The sequence below is a fragment of the Colius striatus genome, chromosome 6 (assembly GCF_028858725.1).
Source record: "Colius striatus isolate bColStr4 chromosome 6, bColStr4.1.hap1, whole genome shotgun sequence".
NCBI classification, from domain to species: domain Eukaryota; kingdom Metazoa; phylum Chordata; class Aves; order Coliiformes; family Coliidae; genus Colius; species Colius striatus.
The window spans coordinates 10,266,009-10,291,201 of record NC_084764.1 but is presented as its reverse complement, the minus strand read 5'-3'; the positions used below and the strand labels follow the sequence as shown (position 1 = coordinate 10,291,201).

Below are 25,193 nucleotides of genomic sequence, written 5' to 3'. Positions count from 1 at the left end.
GGTAATGACAGTAACTGAGAGAGTTTAACTGGACATTGCCAGGCAGTTCAAGAATTGTGGGTAGCCTTTTGGTGGTGTAAAATGGTGAAGGGAAGGGGTGGAGTTCCATTGTGTATCTTGTCCCCCTTTGTTGGTGTTGTGATGATGTGGCTTTAATTTGGTGTGGATTTTTTTTTCAGTTGATGTAGATGAAGCATGTGAAGAGTGCATGATGAATGTATAGTTTAATGACAATTCAGCTGAGTGAGATCTAAGACTAACCAACAAAAGGAGATGCTGACTATTAACTTTCACCAGTTGGAAGGGTCTTTACACGGGCATCATATTAATTTATTCTGTGGAAAAAACAGATAGCACTATATTTTTTGAGCTTATGTAAAGTAGTATGACAAAGGAAATAGGAAGCTGGCATTGAAATGTATGATTTTATAGCAATACCAGACTGGTGGGAGGGGAGTTGGGATGATACACTTTCCATTTACAAGCTCTACCCAAACTATAATCTCCCTTAGCATGTGAAAAGGTTAGAAACAGAAACTCCATACTCTGCTGTTGACTTGAGTTGTGAAGGTTTTTAAGGGGAGTACTGTGCAGGCATGTCTGTGTTGGTAGGAACACTGTGCTACACAAGCTGCTCTGTAAAGGAGTGGCTGCTCAGGGTCTGCTCATAGGTATCAAACGGCCAACAGCTGCTCCTTATTGGCTTTGTTATTCAGGGGTCCAGCATGAGAGCTGGAGTGTGAATACTGAGCTATTATTGTTGGCTCACAAATGTTGAGTGGATGGTATTGATTTTTTGAAAAGATGTTTGGAGCAGTAATAAAAATAAAAAATAAAGTCAAGAATGATGAGGCTTTACAAATAGCCAATAAAGGAATCCACAAAAAACCTTAGTAAACTCTTGGGCTATTCAACCTTGACAATGTCCTTTTCCATCTGAATCCAATCTTCTTGTGCTCTGAGCAGCCAGCTGCATTTGTTTCCACCCTCACAATGCTCCACTGGCTTAATGAGTCACTCTGAGCTACAGCTTGCACTTTTAAGCTTTCACACTCTACACAGTCACCCCAGGAGAGCTGAGAAAGAAATGCACAGTGGAGGACCTGGAGTAAATGATGAAAGTAAATTCATCAGAAGGAATTTCTTCTGAAGTCAATGGGAGCTCATGCCATGGGGTGGTTGTGAAGCCAGGCCCCTGAGCAGACTTCAGATGGACCTCCCAGGTACACATGCTGTCCTTTCGTAGACTTTGGGATTTACAGTGTTTGATTCACCCCGTGAGAAGATTAAAAAAAACCCAGTCATTTTTATTATAAACTTTGCCATCTTACTAGATTTTTAAAAACACAAAGGAGTTGTTGAGCACAGTGGTTTAAAAAAGCAATTTGATGATATGATACGACATGATACTATATTCCACAACTGTAGCCAAAACTGATGTGTGATCATTCAATACCTCTCAAAATAAAAAACTAATTATCCAGAATTAAATGCTCGACATGTAAGCTTTCCATCATGGAAGCCCCTGAAGAAACCTGACCCTCAGTGCCTGAATTGTTTCTGACATGAGGCACTTAAGCTACCACTTTAGTTTAAAACCAGAGTAATTAGTCTAATTTTATTTCACTATACCAACATAAAATTGGAGTAACATGGCTATAAATCAGGCCAAATATTTCTAGAACTACTAAGACACACAAGAAAATGGGTAATACAATGTTCTTTCTGGATAGATGCTAACAGCACTACTCAGTGCTGTACTCACCTGGGAGAATGTCATATCTTACCAGCAGTTCCATGATACTCACTGGGGATAACTGAGGGTTTAACTGTAGCACAAAATGCAGCCCTCTGCAAGAAGGCTCTTATGCAGATGCTACAAAAACACACTTAAGAGACAGAATAAATTCATGAGCTTTGAAATGTACACCGAAACACTGAGATAATGAAAATCAATTTAATAAAAAGACCTCTTCCAGCTCCAATAAGTCATTCTGCTTCAGTCATTATTAGCTGTCTTTGAGTGTGATTTCATTCCCAGGTGAAGAGGAAGTGGCAGTGCAGCACTATTGGAACAGTCTCCGAAGGAAGGACTTCCTTGCTGGTGTGGTTAACTTCCTGGACGCCTTTTTGCCCAGTAGTTTCATGGGCTGCTTCTTTGGATGGGCCACCTTTTTGGGAGTTTGTAGCCCTCTATTAAGGTCGACATGCTCGTTGCAGAAATACTTGATGTTAGCTTGTGAGAGATACAGGAGCATGGGCTCTGAGAGGTCCATGCATTGTGCATGGACCCAGTGGCCCGCCCCACCGGAGCACAGGATCATTGCAGGCTTGTTGAGCTCTGTTGAATAGAAAGGGACCCAGGTGTTAATGTCAACATTGCAAGTGGCAGAACAGGTGATCCAGTAGCCCGTTTCTGATTCATCTTCTTCATCATCTTCATTATAAGTGTCAACGTCATCAACATCAAAGCTATTGGCTTCAACACTAAAACAAAACTCTTCTGAATCTTCAAATGGAGTGGAATCTCCAGGGTCTTCGGATGACGTCTGACTGCCCATTTGTGTTGTCAGTTCTTCCTCCTCGTCTTCTGTTGCTCCTTTGCATCTCAGAATGTAGAAGTAGTTTGCGTCTGAGATTAACTGTTTGTTGGCCCCTGGAATGCCCAGCAACACGGATCCTTTGCCCATATCACAGCCAAACCACATCCTGCAGTGTTTAATATCTGGTGTCCAGTCTGGGCTTGGCCCGTCAGTGATCTCTATCTTACCATCCTTCAGAACTAGGGTGTTACAAACCAACCGTTTCTGGCTGTCAGGTTGGTAGCCCCCAACAAGGACAAATTCGGTATCACTGGTTTGAGTCACTATAGCACTTGACACAGATATTCCCCCTGGCAGGATAGTACAGGTCACGGCAGGGCTGCCCAGGGGGAGATCAACTTTTAGCTTGTACAAGGTGGGGGGCCTGGTGTTGTTTTGAAGCGAATGGCCTCCCAAAATGTAGATTGTATCATCTCTGGCAACTGAAACATGGAAAGCAAGTCCATCTTGAAGCTCGGGAAGTACGTATGACGTACAGCATCCGAACTCAAAGTCAACGAGAAACACAGATGGCAAACAGTCAACTACACTGTTCCATTTTTCAGTGGTTCTTTGTGCAAGAGGAATATATGATCTCCCTCCAAATATAACGCTCACGCGTTTTCCCCGGCTGTGAACGACATTAATTGTATGTCCATATCTAGCTTCGGGGACATCTCCACCCAGGTCTTTTTCAATGCACTGGAATGTGGCTTTCTTGCTGCTTTTGCTTACCAGACTTATCATGTAAATTTTATCAGATAGCTCATTGTTGGGTGTTTTCCCACCGTGGATGATATACTGGTTCTCATCAGACTCCGCATCGCCTCTGAGCATGCAAAGAGCAGGGTAGCGGAGAGGGGGAAGGTAACAGGAGTCTTTTGAGAAGAATGCAGGTTTCATCCTGAGCTCATTCTGCTTTATATCAAGAACAAAAACACCAGTTGGACAGGATCTCTTTGGCCATCCTTTCTGCCCGAAAAAGAAAACATGCCCACCAAAATTCAACAGAGAGAAGCCTGGCTGAAGCAGGGATGAATTGCTGAGGGTCGACACTACTTGCAGTGACATTTTGTCAGCTGATTGGGCCACACTGTGGTATGAGAGAAATATATACTGTGGTTTTCTAAGGAAAAAAAAAAGACAAGAAAACAGCTGAAACGTGCTTTAGACTCTGCAGGAGTTGTTTCACAAGACATGAGTTAAAACAGTATTCAAAGCCCATTTATGTTCACCCTCTGAGACCCAAATTGAGGCCCTTTTCTGCGCCTCAGGACACAGCAGGAGCCCGCCCGCAGCAAGGCGCGCTTTCGTGCAAGCTAAGGCCCGTGACCGCCGCACGCTCCGGGCCGCGCCCCCCGCGCTGCGCCGGCCATCGCGCCGGGAGTTGCCGTGCGGCGCGGCCCGGAGGCGGCGCGGCCCGGAGCTGGCGGTGAGTGCAGCCTCGGCGTCGGCGCCGAGCGTGGCGTAGCGGTTTGCTGCCCGTTTCTCGGCCTGCTGCCGTTGTCGGGGCGCCGGTGGCCCCGCGGAGAAGGGCCGCGGGTGTGCCGGCCGCCGCTGGCCTCTCGGTGCGTGCGAGGCCGCCCGCCCGGGGCCTGGTAGCCCGGCTGCGCGAAGGCTGGGGAGCTGCCCGCAGGCTGGGGAGCTGCCCGCCCGGCCCCTCGGAGCGCCTGCGGAGCCGGATGTGAAGTTTAGTCACATTTGGCAGGTTTACAATGAAAACGTAAAGATTTGTGGAAGCTGTTTCGGAGCAGCCGGTGCCAGCTGCGTTCGCGGCCGCGCAGGTATCGCTGGGGCTGTTGGTGCCGGGGTGAGCAGCTGATAAGCTGCTTGGGGCTGCGGGCTGGAGCCTGTCTGAGAAGCCTCTGTCTGCTGTGAGCAAATCCCTTCTCTCTGGGGTTGTCATTTGCACACGCTTTTGTGAGGAGACTTGAAGAGGTGTCTTTTACTCTTTTTTTTTTTAGCCTGTTTGTTCAGAAATCCAAAGGAGATTATGTAGTTAGCCTGGATGCCAACGCTGGTGAAAGATCTCTGGAAAGCAAGACACCAGTGAGGGAAACAGCAACACCATTAGCACGGGCCTTTGGTGACGGCAGACTTGTGCCTTTTAGTAAACATTCAAGTTCTCTGCTGCAGCCGGTGTTGAATCCTCATAATATAAAGACGTGAACTAGTTTTCAAATATCTTATTTGAATAAAAACCCACCTCAAACATCTATTTTTAGACTCTATTTTTTTGTTTTGAAATATTTAGGATTAATATTTTCTTTGATCCTGCTTTTAATTTTGCTTGTAAGAGCTAAACCAAGACACACAGGGTTTCTTTTTTAAGGAAGGGTCTGTATCTTCTAATTATGTGACATCAAACTTGTTCCATGAGAAGGTAGTGTACAGTGAGAGCCACAGCGAATTTATGGGAGCTGGTGCCACCAACAGCATCAGGTCGCCATTGGTGCATGTCTTTGTGCATGGGAGGAGCTGCTGTACCACCTTCCCACAAACTGGCATGCAAACCCCTGGGCTAAAATACAGATCTGCCATGAAATGCTTTCAGAAGGTGGGCAAGTCTTGTTAGATGTACTCAGGCCAGAGTAGGCGTAGCCATTGCTGAGCCTATTGCAAAAATAATCCATACACATTGAGGAATCTTCCCAAGGTCATGGTCAAGTTCTGTTCACTTGAGTAGTTAGTCCTAAAGCCTGTGCCCTGAAAGTGGTAGTTTTTCTACATTTAGAATCCTTTTCAGACATCCTGCACTGTAGGTGAAGTTCAGTTATGAGTTAATTATTGAACCCTGTTCTCATCATGTCTGTATACACAGCAGGTTTTGGTCCAGTTATATGCATGAAGAAAGATTTGCCAAGTTCTTTACCCTCAAGTGATAACACTAAACAGGAATCTCCGCTGCTTGTTTCTTATAGCTGTTGAAAAATGATGCTGTTAGAGAAGCTTGCACTAAATTGGCTTTGCTGGGTTAGATTTGCTTTTTGTCTCCCTTAATATCATATGGTTACTTAGCTGCTTTGTTTTTACAGAATCTTTAGAAAAGTAATACATCTTCTGTAGTGAAGATGCCATGGGCGCATCTGTAAGTTAATGTTCTGTATTTTGTAACACTAGTGTTCTACATTTGACTGCTGGTTTGTGTTTGAAATCTAACAAGAGTATTGAAAAGGACAAACAGCTTAATTGACAAGTTGATATTCATCTTATGTTCTTACGTGTACTTCAAGAATCTCCAACTATGACAGTTTTTAGTTTCCACAATGTCACTATTTCCCAAATACCGATCAGTAGTCAGTTCTGAAGAGTGCACTATCTGAAGAGGCCGTTGGAGATACAAAGTAGGGAAAAGCCCAGTGAAAATGATTAAAAGAGAAATTGATAGACACACAGAACTTGCTAGTTAAACAAACACACTTGAACACATTCCTCCGTGTTATCCCTTAATATTTCTTGAACTTTACATAAGGAAGTAGTTCAGTAAATAACAGAGAGAATATTTATCCTAGATTCTCTGTCAGAAGTAGCTCCTTAGGCACTTGCTGCAATTGCTTTGAAGTGCCAGGTTGTTTTATGCTAATTATGGTGTGTTAATACAGTGTGGTTGACATTTGGCTGTGCGCATCTCCACCTCTAACCTTCCAGCACTACTTTGGGTCCACGCTTATCAACCCTAAGCAGCTTCAGGGAACCCAAAAGGTAGAAATCTAACCTTATAACAAAAAAGTTTAAGTGTTTTTTTGTCTTTATGCTCCAAACGCTGTCACGGAGGAGTTGGATTAGCATTCGTTCCAATGTGGAGGGAGACAGACTTTGTTGTGGTGCAGCACAAGGTAGAGGGGAAAAGACACCAGACAAGTAAAGATGGATAAGTAGAGAAGGGTGGAATTAGATAAACACTAGCTATGATGACTTGCGTCATGCTTCATCAAATTTGGTATTTTTATAATAAAACATGAAGCTCCAAGGATTATAGAAATCAGTGAGAGTCTCAGCATTACTTCTATAACCTCTGTGTTTGGGAAGCAAACTATAGAGACCTAAGCTGGAAGCTAAGTTAACAGAAGGAAACAAGCATTCTCCTCTATTTAATTTTAAAATCAAACATGATTTTGAGCTGTTGTTTTTCAGTTAAAAGTGGTTTGTATGACAAGAGCTGGTTACAAGGAATTCAGATTTAGATAGATTCATTGGGAGATTTATTTACCGAAGGATCAAATGAAGAGAGAACGTGCCTTTTAAAAGCACTAGCTAATGGAATTTGAAATGTGCTTAGTATGGAAATAGATGGACATAATCACAATTTTGGATGTGGGGTATTATTTTAGAACTTATATTAAGCATTCACTGAGAAGTGTAGGATGAATGTGCTTTGGAAACAAGGAGTAGGATTCAGGCACCTGAACATTAAGTGACATTTCATATGCCTTTGGATATTCTTGTCTTCTAGCACCTTCTTTGGAAGGTGGCAAAACTTCCATAGGTCCTGTGTCCCAGGGAGAGCTAGGATTTGTAAAACATCACTAGATCACTAGGTTTAGTCACTCCCAAACTGTGTTTACTGCACACTGTTCTCTTTGCCTCTGTGTAGTATTGTTCCTTCAGCTGTGTGCTGTGCCTGTTTCTCAACAGAAGCATTTTAATCAGGAGAACAGTAATCAGTACTGTTGTTTAGTCTAATGTTTCATATTTCTATTTGTCAAGATAAAAAAACCCACAAACCCACAGTCCTAATAATGTCACAGTAATTTGAGAGTTAGCAAATAATGAATGATCTGATCTTATGAGCTGTGCAGCAAACCCAAAGCACCTTTCATTGACACAAAGATAGGTATTTTGCCAGCAGTGGTTGGACACAGCGAGAATGGATTGTGGGGTAGCAGAGAATCTGAGCTGTGAAGTGCTCATTGCTGACCGTTAAATTCTGTCAGTATTTTGCAGTTATTTCTAACTTGGCATGGACACAGATATCTATGGTAGAATTACATTTATTTTGCAATATTGTATCTTTGTTTTCCTCTGACTGCTCTGCAGGGTCTCCCTCTGCAAAATTAAAAAACATACCCCTGAAAAGCAAGTGCTTTTCATAGGTTCTTCACAATTGAAATCATATCCAGACACTCAAAAGAACTTTGAAGCCCTCCATAGACAGGCTTGAGGAAGGAAATCTCTATATAGTATTTCTCACAACATTCACTAAGTGTATCAACCATGTCTGCTTTGGGCAAAACATTAAGTTGGACATACCTGGCTGACAGGGAGCGTGTGTGTCCTCCGAAGTCTTTCTATGTGATTAGGATTCAAATGTGAGCGCTTAGAGGAATCTTCTCTGACAGCACAGGGGGTTTGTGGCAGGGAGAGACAGCCCGACGGAGGGGAATGTATTTGCTTGATTTGCAGATGTGCTCCTGCGAACCTGGCCTACTGTGGCTAACTGGCTGTGACTGGTTGTTTTTTTTTTTTTCCTTTCCTTTCCTCTTGTGTTCAGATGGCACAACCAGAAACCCACCAGCCTCCAGCGACTTTAACTCTTTGCAGTAGAACCAGACCAGAGTGCCAGTAGGTGTATTGTCAGTTAGATCACAATCACCTGCAGCATACGCTCCTTTGTAGCTTAACATTTGACACAGCTAAACCTGTCAACCTCACGATCTTCTCTGGAATTTTTCAGTGCCATTTTAATATAAAAGTGTAATCTAAAGTAATTTTTGAGTTCAAAGAAAAAAAATACTTTCATTAGGCAGTAAAAAGAACTCCTGCTGACTGGCATGCTACTGCTTTGCCCAGAATGCGCTGCTGCAAGGATGTAGTGACATTGGAACAGAGCAAAGGAGATGACAAGTGCATGCAACCCAGTGAGTGAGGCCTGACCGAAAGTCCAATTCAAAGTCCACTGAAGTCATTAGGAATGTCTTTTTTCTGCTTCAGTGGCTTTTTGATCAGACCTTAAAAGGCTAATAAAACTTTGCACCCTTCTGTGGTGTTTTTCATCAGTTTCACAGCGCTTTTCTCCAACAAAAAATAATTAGACTCTGGGAAGTCCTCTGGGAGCGTGTCCTCTCAACAGCTAGCAGTGCTGGGGCACACAGGATAAGCCACTTGCATAACATAGCACAGCAAATAAACAGAAACAATCCACTCCTTATAGTACCCTGCTTTTGTTTTCCTCCCCCTACGTCACCCACTTGGGAGTTACATCTGCTGCACGCTGTTTTAGACATATCTCCCATTCGAAGCTGCTGTGAGAATAGGAACAGAAAGAGCTCAAAGTGGAATTTGATTAGTAAAGCAAAGCAAACATACCAAATGTTTGCAAAAATTGTCTTGAGAGGTTGAATAACTGTAATGCAGATGGGAGGCAGTGAGGTCTCTCATCTAAAATACAGCAGCTCTAAGGCACTGTACCCTGTAGCAGCCATGTGGGCTATTACTTCTCTATGGAAACAAAGATAAAAGTAGACTGTACTGCAGAACTGAGTGCTGAAGAATGTAACATCCCCTAGATTTAAGGGCATTCAGATCAGATTTATTTCTATGTTCAGGAGCACCTAGATGACATTTGACAGCTTCTTATTGAAGTGCTTGACATAGTCTGACCCTTGTTTGGGTCTGCTATCAAAGATCTGCTGGCAAAAGAGTTACGGATGTGTGAGTGAAAAATCCAGTCCCCCAGTTGTGTCTCATTTAATATTTTACCTTCATTTTGTCCTCCTTCTGCCAGTTGTTGAGCCTTATCTTTAGAAATTCTTTTTCCAGTTACTGTGGCTGAGAAGATGGACAAGTTAAAAGTTTGTAGGCAATAGTGTGTCAGGTTTGGAAGAACATAAGCTGGTCTTCTGTTAACTGCCAGTGACAGACTGCTTTGGAGAAGCTGCAGCAAGTAGCCTCAGAATACTACCTACAAGGCAGGAAAGTCATGTTCAGAACTGTCTACATCATAGCAAGAACATCTAGGCTTTGCATCCTGAATTTATTTGGCAGAGAACCCACATGAAAATGAATAAATAGACTTTTCCTTTATAATTTCTATTCCAGTAACATTGACACAGGTATTATGTTTCCAGTAGATTGTTTGCTATTACAGAAATGCTTTGTTTCACTTGATCTTCTGCAGTTAATTACTTACTTTAGTATGTGGTTTAAATCTTCTTCATCTCAACTCACTCCAGATTGTATTGAGATATTTCCAGGTCTTTCACTATATTTTCTGCCAGTGAAGCACAGTCATCTCTGAGCTGGAACGTAGCTGGGTCCCTGTGGGCTGCAGGAGCACACTCCAGCTTAACAGGGGAAGGGGAAGGCTGTCTTACTCATTTGTATAGAGTTACCCAGCCAGAATGCAAATAGCCTGGATTTTCAGCCAGGACCCAAAGGCTGAAACCTGTGAAAAAATGGCACAGGGAGTCCAGTGTCCCACAAGTTTCTGTCTATTTGGTAAATAGTATTTAACATGTGAGGGACACAGTTTTATTCAGAGGCCTCATCTAAAATAGATGATTGAATCCAGCAGTGCTTTGACTGTCAAATCCAGGATGATCTCATTCACAGAATCACAGACTTGTTGAGGTTGGAAGATCATCAGATCCTCGTTTTGACCATGGCAAAGGTTGGCTCTGAGGCTCAGTCATGCACTTGGGCCAGCAGATGCAGCTCCCATCCATGGAGATTGCCGATGCGTTAAGTGTGTGCCCTTAAGACCTCCTGCTGAAGGCAGTGGCAAGCATCCAGGTGATTTGAACAGGATTAGCTGTTGCAGATGCTGTGGAATTGAGATATGCTGAAAGCAGGTTCATCTGCAAGTTTTTGTCCTTTGTGATTGAAGGTTTTTCTTTTGTTTGGTTCCCGTGGTTCAGTTGACCTGCACCTGCTTGTGGGCAGCGCTCGGTAGTGCTGCTTTGCTCCAGCTCTGCTCCTTGCAGCTGCTGGGTCTCTCGTGGGGGGAGCAGGGAGAAAAGTAGGGCAGGACAGCAGAGCTTTCTTTTGCAACTGTGGCTTTGCAGCTGTCTAGACAAGAAGGAAACAGTTGACTGCCTTCTGGAAAGTGAGTAACCTTCCCGTGTTGCTCTGCTAAGAAGATTTTGTGTGGTTCTCAGGACAGGAATTCCCACAATTTCTCCTTTCACTTGCTGCCCGGGGATATTTGTTTAGGTAATGACCACAGTCCATAGCTAAAAACAAACATCTATTAAGGACAGACCTGGGTTCAGCTTTGTACGCCTCTCTGCTCCGTGGAGGCTAATGCTCCACATTCCAGTCTCTAGCTCCAGCAGCATTGCGGGTGCAAGTGCTCTGATGACATCTGCTTGTGCCAGTGTGGAGGAAGCACAGCCTTCTGGGCTGTTGAGGAGTGGTGTTTCTGATACGGCTGGGATTTCAGGGTTGCATAAAAAGCTACGAGAGGCTGTCAAAGGGCCAATCCTGCATCCTTCCCTCACTCCTGCTTCATGTTCCCAGTGTTTCCTTGTGCAGGCACTCACCATCATGAGGCACATCAGAGAAGGTGTGTTTGAAACAGGACATATGCATTTGTTCAGTTTAGTTTCAGGTTTTATATTGGTTTATTTTGTCTGGCCAAGAGATGGACTGGAATAACAAAGCAAGGGATGAAGAGGGACAGAGGGTGGTGGTGGCATTTTTGGGAGCAGTCAGTACTTAGATAGGCTTAAATGGATTCTGACTGCAGCCCGATACAGGCTGATTCTTTTTGCAGAGGTGCTTTAATAATATTTTAGCAAATCCATTCTCCTCTAGAGTCTCCTTGGCTCACTAATGTGGTAAATGGTAGTAACACAACAAGGAGTGGAAAACAAATACTTTTCCTCCAGAAGTACTAGTCCCTGCTCTTCAGATTGAGTTTAGCTGCTAACAGTATAGGACCCAGGTCACTCATTTTGTGTGTGAGCCAGATTCCTCCAGCAGGTGTTACACAAATAGAGGGGTACATGTAGGCCAAGAGAGTCCCCAGAAGCAAGATCTTCAGTGCAGCCTGACGTGTAAAACCCCTGTGGCTGAGAGGTGTTAGAGAAATGCTTGTCGCTTAGTTCTGTTTCATGGATTGGAAGAGAGTAGGATTGCTTTGATGAGAGGTTAGATCTGAAGTATTAAAGACTCCTTTGAAAACAGTGAGTTGTGAGAGGTGTAGTTACTGTGCTAGCTCTGTAGGGAACAAAGATCAGGCATTGTCCAGTGGCAACGGAGTCTAACATGGAAAACTAATGTATTGGTGTTCTGTCTGATTTTTGCAGAGATTGTAAAATCTTGAGGTCTATCTAGTGATGTTTTCCATGAACCTATGAGTGATCTATAAATAATATTTCTGAATATCCTTTTTTAAATTGAGAATGATTGTTGAGAGGGCAAATTCATAGTGTGAAAAATTCAACTTATGCCAGAAATACTAGTGATTTTTTTTTTCCCCAGAAAAAGAAAATTGTGTAAGGTTTTAGTGAGTTTGTAGAGAGGATTAGCTTATTGCTCTTTCCATTTACAAATTCAGAATCTTGATTTTTCTTTCACTGCCTATATTATATTTAAACGAAACATAATAAAGCACTCAAAATGCAGCATAGTACAGGAAGCCTGTATTGTGTAATAGAACTAGTAACTGCCTAATTGAAGTCATGCTAATACTCACTTGACCTACCTCTGTGATTCAATGCAGATATTTCTTGGTTGGCTTAAACTACTGGGAAGAAGACTGCGTTTTGAGATATAAAATTGATTTTGCCCAAGCTGCTAATGATCAGCAAGGCTTAATGAATGATCGCCTCAAGAAACCTCATTACAGTAATTTGGATGGATGAGCAGGAGTGAAAGGCAAAAAGGAGAAAGTATAGTTGTTGCTTGAATGCGTTACTTACTGAAATTTGACTCTCAAAAGATCCAGCACAGGGAAGGGATGGGATATCCCTGCCTTACTTTCCTTGAAACCTCCAATTTAGTTTGGTGCCTTTTTGGGAAAAAGGAGAGTTTTAGTTTTCAGCAGTAGTTACTCTCTAGCAGAACAAGGCAGTCTTTTCCTTCACAGAGGTGTAATTGTTCATAAACTTAGTAATTCCAGTCCATTAATGGACATTTGTTTCTTTAATGAGAGCTGAAAGAAGTCATTGCCTTGAGGCTGGGAACTGGATGGTTGCTGAAGCCTTCTGCTTACGTAGAATCTACCGGTTAGCTCCCTGGCAAAGGTGACAGTCTTCTAGTGAGCCTGGTTTCAGCTGTTCACATTACAGAGCTTCTCTGCAGCAGACACAGTGTGGTGTTCATTTATGTTACAGTCACAGAATCACATAATCTTAAGGGTTGTGAGTAAAGGAGCTGGGAAGCAGCAGCGGAATGGAAATGGAAAATATTTCAAAAAACCTTGATAGGTTGAGATAAATTTCAGAACAATTCTGTTGTACCATCCATCCTCTCCCTGTGTTCAGTTTCAGAGATAGTAGGTGTTCTCCACATACCATCCTCTGTGCTTGCTTTCGTTCAGAGTGATGCACTAGCTCCCTGTAGCTCTTCCAAGTCATTGAAAACAGGAAGAGATGAGTAGTTCTACCTGCATGTCTCTCCTCTCTCTTGTTCTGACACAACCTAGGCTTTCATTAGGATCTACTTGGTTTTTCCTCTCCATTAGGAGATGACTCTGTAGACATAAATAACAGCTGCGCAAGGAAATATTTGGTCTGTGTCAGACTGTGCCTTCTGTGGTCTTGCTTTAGATTTTTGAAGCAGAACTGTGAAGTTTCTATAAAAAGCAATGGAAGATGGATGCAAAAGTGACAAATGGGGATTTCTCCCTTCTTTTTCAATTTAGGATTTATTAAAATATGGATAATTTAGTGAACTCATGCTCCAAAATACATTCTTAGAGATTTTTGTTTTTTTCTGAATAAATAAGGAAATGTGGCCTATGAATTAGAAGTGATTTTATTTTCCTAACCCAAGATGAATACCTTTGACATAGTTGATAGCAGGTCTCATATATCGTTGCCTTTAATAACTATATTGGCTACTGTGGATTTATACACATATGAATTGCATACAAATTTGAGCCCTTTCTGGTGAAGAAAAAAGCTGTTAGTCTTGAGATTCCATGCTTGGACTATCCAGGGAATTTTTTCTGCTTTTTGAAGTAATGCTGTTTTGATGATGCTTCTCCCAGTGCACATATGTTGAAGGGCATGCTAGATGAAAATATATGGGCTCAGTCATGCCTATGTTTAAAACCTTTAGCGATAACTCTCTAATCTCTACATGTCGGGAGATTTCAGGTACTGAATTTTAGAGTATATTTTAACAGCATCCAGTGCTTGCTTTTTCCTGAGGCTGATGTGCAGGATTTCGCAACCTTAGTTAGACTGAAACTTGATCAAATTGAATTCAACACTCTGTTACCCAACTGTAAGGAGTCAAAAGCCTGCTGTCAGTTCAAAATGTTGTTGCACTGTTCCTCCTCTAGGGTTTAACCAGTAGATGATGTTAAAATCTTAAGTGAAGTTTCCCAAGGTCTGTAGGAATTGAGAGAGTATTTCCCAAGAGAGTAGGAAATGAGTGTTTTGGTAACACCTAGTCTGAGTGCTTAATCTCAGGCTGACGCTCCAGTGGCTATGGAATGTGAAATTCACTGCAAAAGCTGCCATTCAGGTTGGTTAAGGATAAAACTGTTCCCCGAAATTGCTTATCAATTTTCTGGCTTCCTAGAGCATTTTAGAGTAAAGAAATCTAAAGCTTTACTGTCAACTCTCCTCTGATCTGTTTAGAAGTCAGTTAAACTCTTGGTGACTTAGTTTTTTCATCTGTTAGTGAGAGTAATATTTGTTTGCTCTGTCTCATGGGACTGTTACGAAGTTTATTTCATTAGAGTTTATAAAGAACTTGGAGATCCTAGATGCCAGATGCCAAAGAGAAAACAAAAGGCTATTACCATTTCCTTGATTAAATATACATATATATTTTTCTTTGACACTGGCCTTACAAATCACTGCAGTTTTCCATCTAATGAAATCTACCTCAAATAATGACTGTAATAACTGAGCAATGATGAGGAATAGAAGGCATTGCTTCCCTCTGAAACCACTGTCATTTGCATAAACCACTCTGAGAGCCGAGTAAATTATATTCCACTTGCTCAGTCCACAGAGAGATTAATACTGGTTTGGTTTTTGTAAAATGTTAGAAAACTTAAAGTTGAGGTCCTGTGGGTGTGCACTTGTTTTTATATCTTCAGAACATTAGTCTTCTTTACAAGCTGGCAATCCAACCAAATTAGAGTTTTACATTAGAAATCATGCTTTATTGTCCTGCCGGGCTTGGAACAATTCTTGTTTGATCTTATTTCACTTTAAAATCAGGTTGGCAGCCTTTCCTTATTGAAGTTGATTTGAAGTTTTGCTGAAGAATTAAGCTTTCATTCCCAAAAGCTACTTCTTAATGCTATGGTAGATCAAGAGAAGAAACATGGGAACACATGAAAATCAAGCACTTAGTGTATAACGAATTCTTGCATCTTTGTCCTGTTTCTGTAAACAGAACAATCATTTCCATTCTTTAGTTAAGTTGCCATCATGTGAGACAATGTCCTCACCTGTGTGGACAGGTTGTCCACATCTGCTTCTAGTAGTCTGGTCCTACGTGTATTAGAAGTTAGCAATATTGTTGACTGTACCAGTTAACAATTGCACCAGTACAGGCTGGGGGTCGACCTGCTGAAGAGCAGCTCTGCAGAGAGAGACCTGGGAGTCCTGATCGATAGTAAGCTAAAGATGAGCCAGCAATGTGCCCTTGTGGCCAAGAAGGCCAATGGCATTCTGGGATGTGCATCAAGAAGACTGTGGCCAGCAGGTCAAGGGAGGTTCTTCTCCCCATCTCCTCTGTCTTGGTGAGGCCTCATCGTGGAGTCTTGTGTCCAGTTCTGGGCTCCTCAGCTCAAGAGGGACAGAGAACTTCTGGAGAGAGTCCAGCGCAGGGCCACCAAGATGATCAGGGGACTGGAACATCTTTCATGCAAGGAAAGGCTGAGGCAACTGGGGCTGTTTAGTCTAGAAAAGAGGAGGCTGAGGGGAGATCTTATTAATGTTTACAAATATCTAAATGGTGGGTGTCAGGAGGTTGAGGCATCCCTTTTTTCTATTGTATCCAGTGATAGGACAAGAGGTAATGGGGTGAAGCTGGAACACAAAAAGTTCCATTTAAATATAAGAAAAAACTATTTCACTGTTCAGGTGAGGGAGCCCTGGCACAAGCTGCCCAGAGGATTTGTGGAGTCTCCTTCCTTGGAGGTCTTCAAGACCCGCCTGGACATGTTCCTATGCGACCTGATCTAGGTGACCCTCCTTCAGCAGGGGGGTTGGACTAGATGATCTCTAAAGGTCCCTTCCAACACACACACACACACACACACAGCTGCCCAGTTCTGTACAAACACACACACGTCACCATGCCCGCCCTCCACAGTGAGTGGTGCACCTGTGGAATGGTGGGTTCAGGCCAAGGTCTGAATGTGCAGGTGTCCCTGTTGTTCAATCCAACACTCTTGTGAGTGGAGTCACTCTTTCTGCTAAGAAGGCAGAGGTTGTTCATTCCCCCTCAGCAACTTAAAATGAGGGGGAATGAGCAGCACCAAGAGAGGCTGGCACTTCTATGGCTCATGTTACCCAAGGACATAAACTTCAGGCACAGATGGACAGTCTTTCCCTTGGCACCCAAAATTGCCATGTCCACTTGAGTTTTAGGGAAAATGTTTAAAGTCTCATGGAAAAGATCAGAACTTCACAAAGAAAGAAGAAAAATTTGATATTCTGCTGCTGCTCTGTGTGAATTAGGGATGCTTCAGTTAATTAGTTTCCTGCCTACAGATACACATCTTTTTCTTTCTGTTGCAGAAGCAGCCTACTAAAGCAGATAGACCCGTTCAGCTGTCAAGGTTTGGACCATGGGAGAACAGCTGTTAAACAACAGCATCCTTGATCAATTTATTAATAGCCATGAGCAGTCATACGAGGAGTTTCTGAATACATTCACTTATCATTTGAAAGGTATGTAACTTCCCAAATCCCCTCTTTGAACTCACAGTCAGAAGGGAAGGTGAAAAGAGAGTCAGTAGCATAGAGTGTCATTCTGCTGCTCACTTGTGTTATGACCTCAGGCAAATCCTTGTGATGCTTCTGTGTCTTCTGTGAGTGGTGGGATCCCTAAGGACACCTTTCCTAGATGTGGTTCCCAGGTTGGTCTCTGCAGGCCCTCAGCCACATCTTAGAGAGGTGGGGGAGCATGCACTGCTTGGAAGGATTGGCTTTTCCTAAGTAGGTCCTGCACTGTTCTGCCACAAAAGTTTCCATAAAAGAGGAGTAGCCTAAGGAAAGACTTGATAGTATGAGATAGCCTAAGATTAGGGCTGTGCAACGTGGATACTTTCGCAGGTTTCTCAACTTGAGCTTGCTGTGCTATGCTGCCCCATGTGCCAAGCTAACAATCATTTTGGAGGAAGGCACATCAGGACATCAGATTAGGGTAACTAGGCTGACAAGGTCTCATGCTCTGCAGATGAAATAAAAGGTGGGGCTTAACCTTGGTCTGAGCATTACTGATTTACAGTCAGTTCAGATCTGTATCCAAATTCTGTACCTCAGGTTTATCTGTTGAGTCAGGTGCTGTAAAAATAAATGTGAGCTACCCATTATTCACTCAAAATTCTCTTTAGCACAGCTTTGCACTAAAAATGATGTCCTCACATTATTGCAGAAGCACTGTATTTTTCAATTACAGCATGTGTCGTGCTCCATTGATTGGCACTCAGAAGCCTGTCCTGTCCTTGTCCTTCAGGCAGAACTAAGTGACAGTCACAGGCACCGAGCAGAAAACCAGTGGGGGAGTTGAAGCTGCCACGGAAATAATCTCATGGCAACCTTCTGTCTCTCCTCTCAATAAAAAATAGAAGAGAAAGGAGACACTGGGGGATGAGATAAGAGGATTGAAAATTAGGTTCTGGTCTTCTTTATGTATGATTGATACACTGGGGATAGCTCCTATCTTAGAAGCATGCTGCATCTCATGATGCTACTTGCAAAAAGCCTCAGCGTGTGTTTCAGTCACTTTCACTGTCACTATAGCATCTGCCACTAAAACTGTGTAAAAGGTAGAGCTTCAGCTGAATCAAATGCTTAGAAATGCAGTTTCCTGTGCTGGTATAAACAAAATGGCTCAGCTTGTTTTCCTCCCACCTTCATTTTCCTTTAAAAATACCCAGAGGTGCTGGTTTGCATTATAAACTAATGACCTGCAAAAATTCCACTTAAAGCACAAGGCACTTGAGCAGAACAGTGCAAAATACTTTAAAAAATATCACATTCTGTCTTGCTTGATTTTGCATTTGAAAAAACAGTTATTTGGCTTATTTTTTTTCTTTAAACCAATGGTGATAGCTTAATGAGCTTATGTGCTAATAGGCTCCAGACATTCTCACCGTGTGTACAAGCTCATATATTTCCTGTGGGGATATATTTGCGGTTACTGTCAAGAAAAATCTAAGCATTTTCAGATCACCTCTCTGGATTTGTCCTGTGTCATGATTCAGGCCGAGCCCCGTGCTGGGATGGGGAGGAGAACTGGAAGAAGGTAAAAGCTTGTGATAAGGGCGGTTTAATAGGACAGCACAAGGGGAGAAGAAATAACAGTAACACTAAGCCCATTCAGGTGTGTGGGTATGTACATGTATAGGAGCTTTGGAAAAAAACAGTTCCTGGACAAACTTGACCATCTGATACATTTTTGATTGTCACAACATTGGGAACAGAAGACACACATGTAACTGTTTGGATTCTGCTGATTTCACTGGCTACAATATTTATGTAATGTGATTTTCACTTGTTGAATTTTTAGTTTTGTTTGTTTATTCTTTTAGCTTTGAATATAAAAACAATCTGATAATGAAACAGCCAGCTGGCAGTTGCTTTGAGGTTGTACAACTCCTCCATGCTGTTTGGAGTCCAGAGAAAAAAACTTAAGAATGATTTCTTGACTCTTCAGTTGAAGAAGCCTCAGAAGAGTTGGATTCCATGACAGATGAGTAGATCTATAGATGTGGTCAATAGGTGGTCTCTTCATATAAAACACTCCCTGGAACAACTTTAGACAAAATGTCATGGAAATAGACCCAATCCCCACTTTTAAAAAAATTGCCACACAGGACAGAGGCTCTTTCAAATCTTAGGGAGTGTGTTTGGAATCTGGAGAGGACTGTGATGTCTAAAATTAGAAGGTAGCATCTTCTCATTTTTCTAAACTCAGAGGAGGACTGGGAAATTCACTGGAAGGTGAAATATCTCCTTTGACCTCCTACAAAATATTCAACCCCCCGAAAAAGGTCCAAGTTTCAATTTTTTTCATCTGGATTTTAAATTTCTCCTCTCCTGCTTATAACAATATGGGATCCTGAATCAGTCAGCTGCCATGAGTAAAATTCTTATCCAAACCCAAGCTTGAAATCCTACTTTTTCCATGGCCCTGGGCATTTGACGACTGGGATTAAAACCAGTGCATTCCTGCTGTTAATTTTGCTGTATTTCATATACCTCGCGCTGCCTGTCAGTGCCTTGAAATCTGAGAGCTTTGATCAGACCCATCTCTAAGGAAGCTGAGCCTTGGATATGTACTTCATAGTCTCGGTGCTGTTGTTTTGATGCTTCTGAGCCGAGCAAGCTGTCGAGTGGAGGAAGTTGGAAGGTGGCTGACCACTTCTCTGCTTCCAGGTGGCAGGCAAGAGCCAGTGCCTGCCTTGCAATTAGATTAATTGCATTCCCCAGGGAAAGCTGAGTGGTGTGTTTAGTTCACAGTCCATTTGTTGGTTGCTGTCTGCTTCCTTTTTTCGTTGACCACGTTTAGAAAAAACAACTTCAAACTTCCCATATAAGTGTCAGTGGAGGCACTTTACAAATGCCAGCCTTAACAGCAGAAAGCGTAGCAGCAAACCATATAGGAAATGACAGTAAATTCACGTCAATTTTAAAAATAGACCAGTAGGACAATGCTAACCCCCAGAGAAATTTGCAGCCTTCTTCCTATGAGTGGATTTGCCAATAAAAGCAACTAGACAGTCAATAAAACTAATTAAATTAATCTGTCATCCCCAGGGAACTTAAACAGGGCATGAAATGGGGAAACAGCGTCAATTCAGAGCTTTTTATTGATGTGTTTTGCTGGATCATTGGAAAGAATTGGTTGGGAGAAAAAATGTGCAATTTTCTATTGATCATAAATTTCGTAGCTATCACTGTAGAACCCTCATTCAGCACAGAGCCCCTAAACATAGGAAAAATCCAGACAGAGGGATGCAAACATTATAGATTTTGTTTGAAGTAGTAATAGCTGATCTGGTGGATGGGTATTTGTTGTCCTTAGATCTCTGTGGTGTTTTCTATGCAAAGTACTCCATCTCCATCAAATAGACAGGAAAAAAACCCAAAAAAGGCATAAAGATGGGAAATGAGTTTGTTTGCACAGTGGCTCACAGGCAGCACCACTTAAGGACAGAGGCACTTGGGCTCCTGCACCTTCGTCAGCCCTTGAACAATAGTGCTTTCCTAAGAGCAATTCTATGATTCCATTATTGCTACATAGTTTCTAAAGATTGTTTCAGGCAGAAAAACCAACATATTTTCTTCTTGTTGTCTAAGTCAGGGATTTCCTAGAAGGTAGAAAAGGGAACTATTTAGTAATGTTGTCACTGATGCTTTGATATGGATTCCATCCTATAGCAACATATTGGCCGTGGCTGAATTCTGTAGGACTGTAAAAAGCAGTAACCACAGAAGAAAATCTTGCTGTCACTCACCACCTTGCCCTGGAAGGCATCCAAGGCTGCCAAGTGCAAGTGCAGCTGCTGGCCCGGTGTTCTGGCACTGCAGGGAGCTGAGGGAGCCCTCTGTGCCATGTGTGGAAACAACACATGACGAAGAAAGTCAGAGGTCAGAGCCCTATAGTGTCTCACCAGGACGATTAGAAACAGAAATCCAGTGACCTCACTTCCAGTTTAGTGCTGAAGTTTTTATAGCAGTATGTGCTTTTTTGTCTCTAGTGTAAAATCACAGAGAAATGCCTAATTTCAAGAAAGTAGGTGTTTGCCTTTAAAATAAAATAAAATCAGGCCTTTTGAAGATGCCTTAATTATAACGAGCCTCTTTTGAAACTCTTGGTGTCTCTGACATTTTATCGGTTTGTTCCCACCTGCTGTAACCTTTTTATGATATTATTTGTTAAGAAAGGAATACTTTGTGTGGACATGTCAGATGCTTTCAATGATGGACAATTCACTTGTTTCTTACAGTGCTTATCTGCTTACCTGCAAGTGCTGAATTCCGCTGGAATGCAAATCCTGATTTATCAGTGTATCTCCTCATTTAAAGAGCTCTCAGCATGTGTATTTAATATAATTTCCCTGTGCTGAGGATGAATTTAAGCGTATCTGTGGTTGCTTTGACTGCAAGAAACAAAAACCAAAAAACATTGAGTGTAACACTCAATGTTGAATGTTTAAGTAATACACTCAAATACGTTGTTTCTTTTAGCTAAAGTTCAAACTGTGGCTTAGTGTATCCCAAGCTCAGAAAGAAGTGTGGAGTTCCCATACACTGAACTAATATTCTACCATTAGTTACTGTTTAATTTAAAACTTCCTAAGCCATTCCTCAAACACAATTTCCAAAATACAAGGCTGCCTTCATCCTGCCAAAGACAGTGTGGATTTTCTGAGGCTATTGGAAGCAGGCCCACATTTTATACATTTTTGGAAAAAGTCTTCCAGGTTTTACACCCTGATATGCACTCAAATTCTAATTGCAAAACCCTATCAGTTTTACAGCCTATGCCTGTTTTTGCTGTTTTTTGCCTGCATGACCTAAACACTTTATTGTTCGAACTAGAATTCTGATCTAGGATGTTGGCATTGCTTGATTGTAGTCCTTTAGGCCCATCCAGGGACAAAAGATTAGATTCAAGTACCGCAGACTTGAGAATTCCTAAAGGGCAGGGAGGGCTTAATTGCCACCTAAGGTTCAGGACAAAACAGACCAGGCTACTCGGCTTGGGGAAGAAAAGAGAAAATAATTTAATCCAACACCAACTAAAGCATAACCATAAAACCCCAAAACATAACCAAAATAAAACAACACAGAGTGGTACACTGATGAAGAGCACAACCAGTCCTTTAAGACCACCTTCTCCCCACCCCTCTCCTCTTCCTGAGCTCGGAGCCCTGATCCCGGTGTCTTTTTCTCTTCCCCCTCTGAACAACCCAGGGGGGCAGGGAATGGGGGTTTCAGTCAGTCAATTCCTGATGGTTTCTGCTATTTGTCTCTTCTCAGGGCAGCTGGGCTCCGCACCAGTCCTCCCTGCAAGTCTGCGGAGTACCTCACAGCCAGCAGCTCTGCACAGGCTGCGCCCATGTGTGTTCATCCCCAAGGCTGCAGCTCCTCTCTGCCTCTCATGTGGGTCTGCTCTGCGTCCCCCAGGCTCCAGCATGGCCTGTGCCATGGCCACCTCCTCACACAGTCTCTTGCCTGTCCAGGTGCACTCACACGGAGTTGCTGGTGCCTCTCAGTCCTGCCATTGCCCTCCATGGGTTGCAGGGGCACAGCCTGTGTTCTCACCATGGGTTGCAGAGGGGTCTCTGGTCTGGTGCTCCTCCTTCCTTCCTCCTTCTCTGACTGTGGGGTCCATGTGGTTGCCTCCATCTTGTACCCCTCTTACACCTCCTCCCAAGCACTTCAAATTCCCGTCCCTAAATAGTGATGGCAGAGGTGCCAGATTGGCCCAGACGAGCTGGAGGTGGGTTTGAACTCAAGAACTGGGGGAAAATCCAAGAACTCTTTACCAGATCTGCACTGCAGCCCCCTCCCCCTGTTACCAAGCGAAAGTGGCTCCTTTCTAAACCATGACATTGGTAGAGGTAAATACCACTAGATGCCTGGTAGAGAGGTGTAGCTCCCTTAGTAGGACTGTGCTTCTTAGTGTCAGCTGAGAATCTACTATAAGATTTCTGAATTTTTTAAAGGTGATTTTTCATCATCATCTGTTGGAAGCAGCCGGATTTTGCTCATTCAGGCTGCTGAAATCACAGAATCAACATGGTAGGGTTGGAAGGAACCTTTAGAAATCATCTAGTCCACCCCTCTGCAGAAGCAGGTAAATAAAAGAGCAGAGCACATTTGCCTTGTTTAACTGAGTGCATTATAGTATTGAAATAGAGAAGCACTGTTGGACCATGGAAAGAACAGTACATATTTTTAAACGATCAGCTGGAGTGAGTGTGGTGTAAACAGGAAATACTGCCCCTTTTCTGACACTGACACTGTCTAAAGCACAACAGAAACACAGATACACATAAACACTACGTAAAACCAGAATGTGTAGGTTAAGGAGAAATAGAGAGATATTGATACAGTGAAGGAACAGTTAAACTTTTGAAAATTAAGAGCTCAGTTAGTTTTGGAGAAGTGTTTGCTGTACATAAGGCTAAAGCAGGTGTCTGAGAAGGGCTGAAATACACCTGACAGTGACAGACATTCATCTTTTCCCTGAAGGAGCAAATACAAAATAAAGTCCTTTCCTGTCAGGTTTTCAAAAGTACTACAGTAAGGGAAGTATAAAAAATTGGCAGTCAAATGTAGTAACTGGGACTTAAAAGTTTACCCTTTTAAGTGTGGAAATTGTCCCACTGAGGTTAGTTGCTCATGTCCATGGAGTATGTGTTTATCCTGTCTGAGAACATGGTGTGCAGAAATTCCTGTAGGAAACTGGCATTACTGAGTAAAGAATCAAACCCACATTAGGGATAGACTAAAAGTTGTCCTTTCTTGAGGGGAGGAAAAAAAGGTTAAACAATTCTTTTTACTAATTATTTATCATTTAATCAGAGTAAGATAAAAGGCCTTAGGGGAAAAGGCTGCAGCAGCTGAACCTATGTGCTGGTTTAAAGACCAAAGAATTCCATAGGTATCAGCAACTTACAGTGGGGAAACACTGCAGTGAAGGAGGGGGATTCAGCAGCAGAAATGTTAATCAGAGGTAAAGTACAGAAAGGGAAGACTACAACGTTTGACATATTGGACTTTCCAGCTGTGTTACAAATACTAATTTGCATGCTTGGGCAAGTAAATTGCTGTTTTCTCTGCTGTATAGATCAAGTCACTTTGACAGAAGAGTTCTTATTTTGAGCCTCTGTAAAATCTGTGTGGTCAAAATTAGTGAGGGTTTTGGATGAGTAAGATTGGAATGAGTCTTTAGGGCTTCAGATAGCTTGGGGATAGGCAATTCAGACTGAGAGTTGGCAGATACAGTACAGTATCTGTGGGCTATCCACTGCCTTTTTGTGTGGTAGCAGGAGGCTTCGCAGGATGGCCACGGGCTCTGAAATCAGCACAACATAATGAAGTTTAGGTACCTGAATCACACCTGGATTGCTCTTACATGCAGGCATACAGGACCCCAATACTGAAATCCTCCAGGTGCTTACTGTATGGTATCTGTGGACTTTGTGCAAGCACTGAGAATGTGAATCAGAGCAGGTTTTGTATACTACATAGCTTTGTTCTTTTCTCAGCCAGGCAATATATACACAGAAGGAGGCTACCAGTTGTTATTGGGTTGCTGTGGAGAATCCAGAAGCTGGTTTGATTGAATGATCAAAAAGAAATAGAAGAAATGGAAGACTTCAAAAATTATCTTCCCAACAAGTGGGATTTTTTGCCTTGAGATTTGTTTTTCGCCATTCAGCTTAGCGTTTAGGGTAAATGAACTTGGCACCATGCGATGGTTTCCATAGTTGCAAACAGATCTGTCTCCTTGGGAATACCCTGAAGCGGGGTTTTATGGAAACATTTAAGTGATGGGGTTTGTTCTTCTTTAAAATGATGGCTGTTGGCTGATGATGCTTTTGAAGAATGGAGATAGAGAAGCAACATGACATTTGTCCTCTGGACTTCTTTGCAAGGCAGTTATCAGACTACTATGAGTGAAGCAATTTTTTGTTCAGGAGTCCTGCACAAAGTCACTGTATTATTTGGATCCTAGGTTTCCCATCAAAGCATAACTTGGAAGGTGTTTAAGGGATTCTGAGGCCTTCCCCTGGCCCCCAGTCCAGCATTTTGAGGACAAAAAAGTAAATTGGGACTTAAAATAGTAGCTTTGCTCTATATGTATTTTTATTTTATAGTTAAAGGGGCATGTTTGCTCTATATGTATTTTTATTTTATAGTTAAAGGGGCATGTTCCTCATTCTCACCCAATTTTGAGGTTTGGAATGAATTCAATCGACAAAAGGTGGGAAATACCCGGTAGTTTGTATTGTTTTGTCTGATGTATGTTTCCAAGACAAGTTCTCTAGGATTTGTTATTGATTGCTCTATCCAGTCTGGCTTTGAAATGTTTCAGACCGTGAGACTTTTATCATTCTTCTGGGCCTACTATTTCATTTAAAAGATTTTACTGATAGGAAGGTTTTTTCTTGATAATCCTGGTAGCTCTCTTCTCTGGCTTTGTGATAAGTGACTCCATTATTCTTTGAAATATGTGGGTGATCAGTGGACAATTTCAAAAGATTCCCTTCCAAATTGGAAGACAAAGAGA

At 42.4% G+C, this 25,193-nt stretch overlaps 2 protein-coding genes across 6 annotated transcripts in view; one reads left to right on the top strand and one right to left on the bottom strand.

The window, feature by feature from the left end:
• Nucleotides 1-2,066: 2,066 nt before the first annotated feature.
• On the bottom strand, nucleotides 2,067-3,668 carry RAG2 (recombination activating 2). The gene has a single exon (XM_010209029.2). The coding sequence runs from the start codon at nucleotides 3,651-3,653 to the stop codon at nucleotides 2,067-2,069; it is 1,587 nt and encodes a 528-aa protein (XP_010207331.2). The 5' UTR covers nucleotides 3,654-3,668.
• Nucleotides 3,669-3,948: 280 nt separating this feature from the next.
• Nucleotides 3,949-25,193, top strand: part of IFTAP (intraflagellar transport associated protein) — a 115,019-nt gene continuing 93,774 nt past the window's right edge. For 3 of the 5 annotated variants that reach the window (XM_061998194.1, XM_061998193.1, XM_061998192.1), the window contains exons 1-3: nucleotides 3,986-4,014; nucleotides 4,291-4,366; nucleotides 16,457-16,609. In XM_061998194.1, the coding sequence (XP_061854178.1) occupies nucleotides 16,507-16,609 (103 nt within the window). In that variant the 5' untranslated portion in view covers nucleotides 3,986-4,014; nucleotides 4,291-4,366; nucleotides 16,457-16,506. Of the gene's footprint in view, nucleotides 4,015-4,290; nucleotides 4,367-16,456; nucleotides 16,610-25,193 lie in introns of all 5 variants that reach the window. The other 2 variants (XM_061998195.1, XM_061998191.1) reach the window with 2 other exon arrangements.

Bases quoted from the DNA above. Each gene is read 5' to 3' on its own strand.
- RAG2 (XM_010209029.2), bottom strand. From the start codon at position 3,653: ATGTCACTGCAAGTAGTGTCGACCCTCAGCAATTCATCCCTGCTTCAG.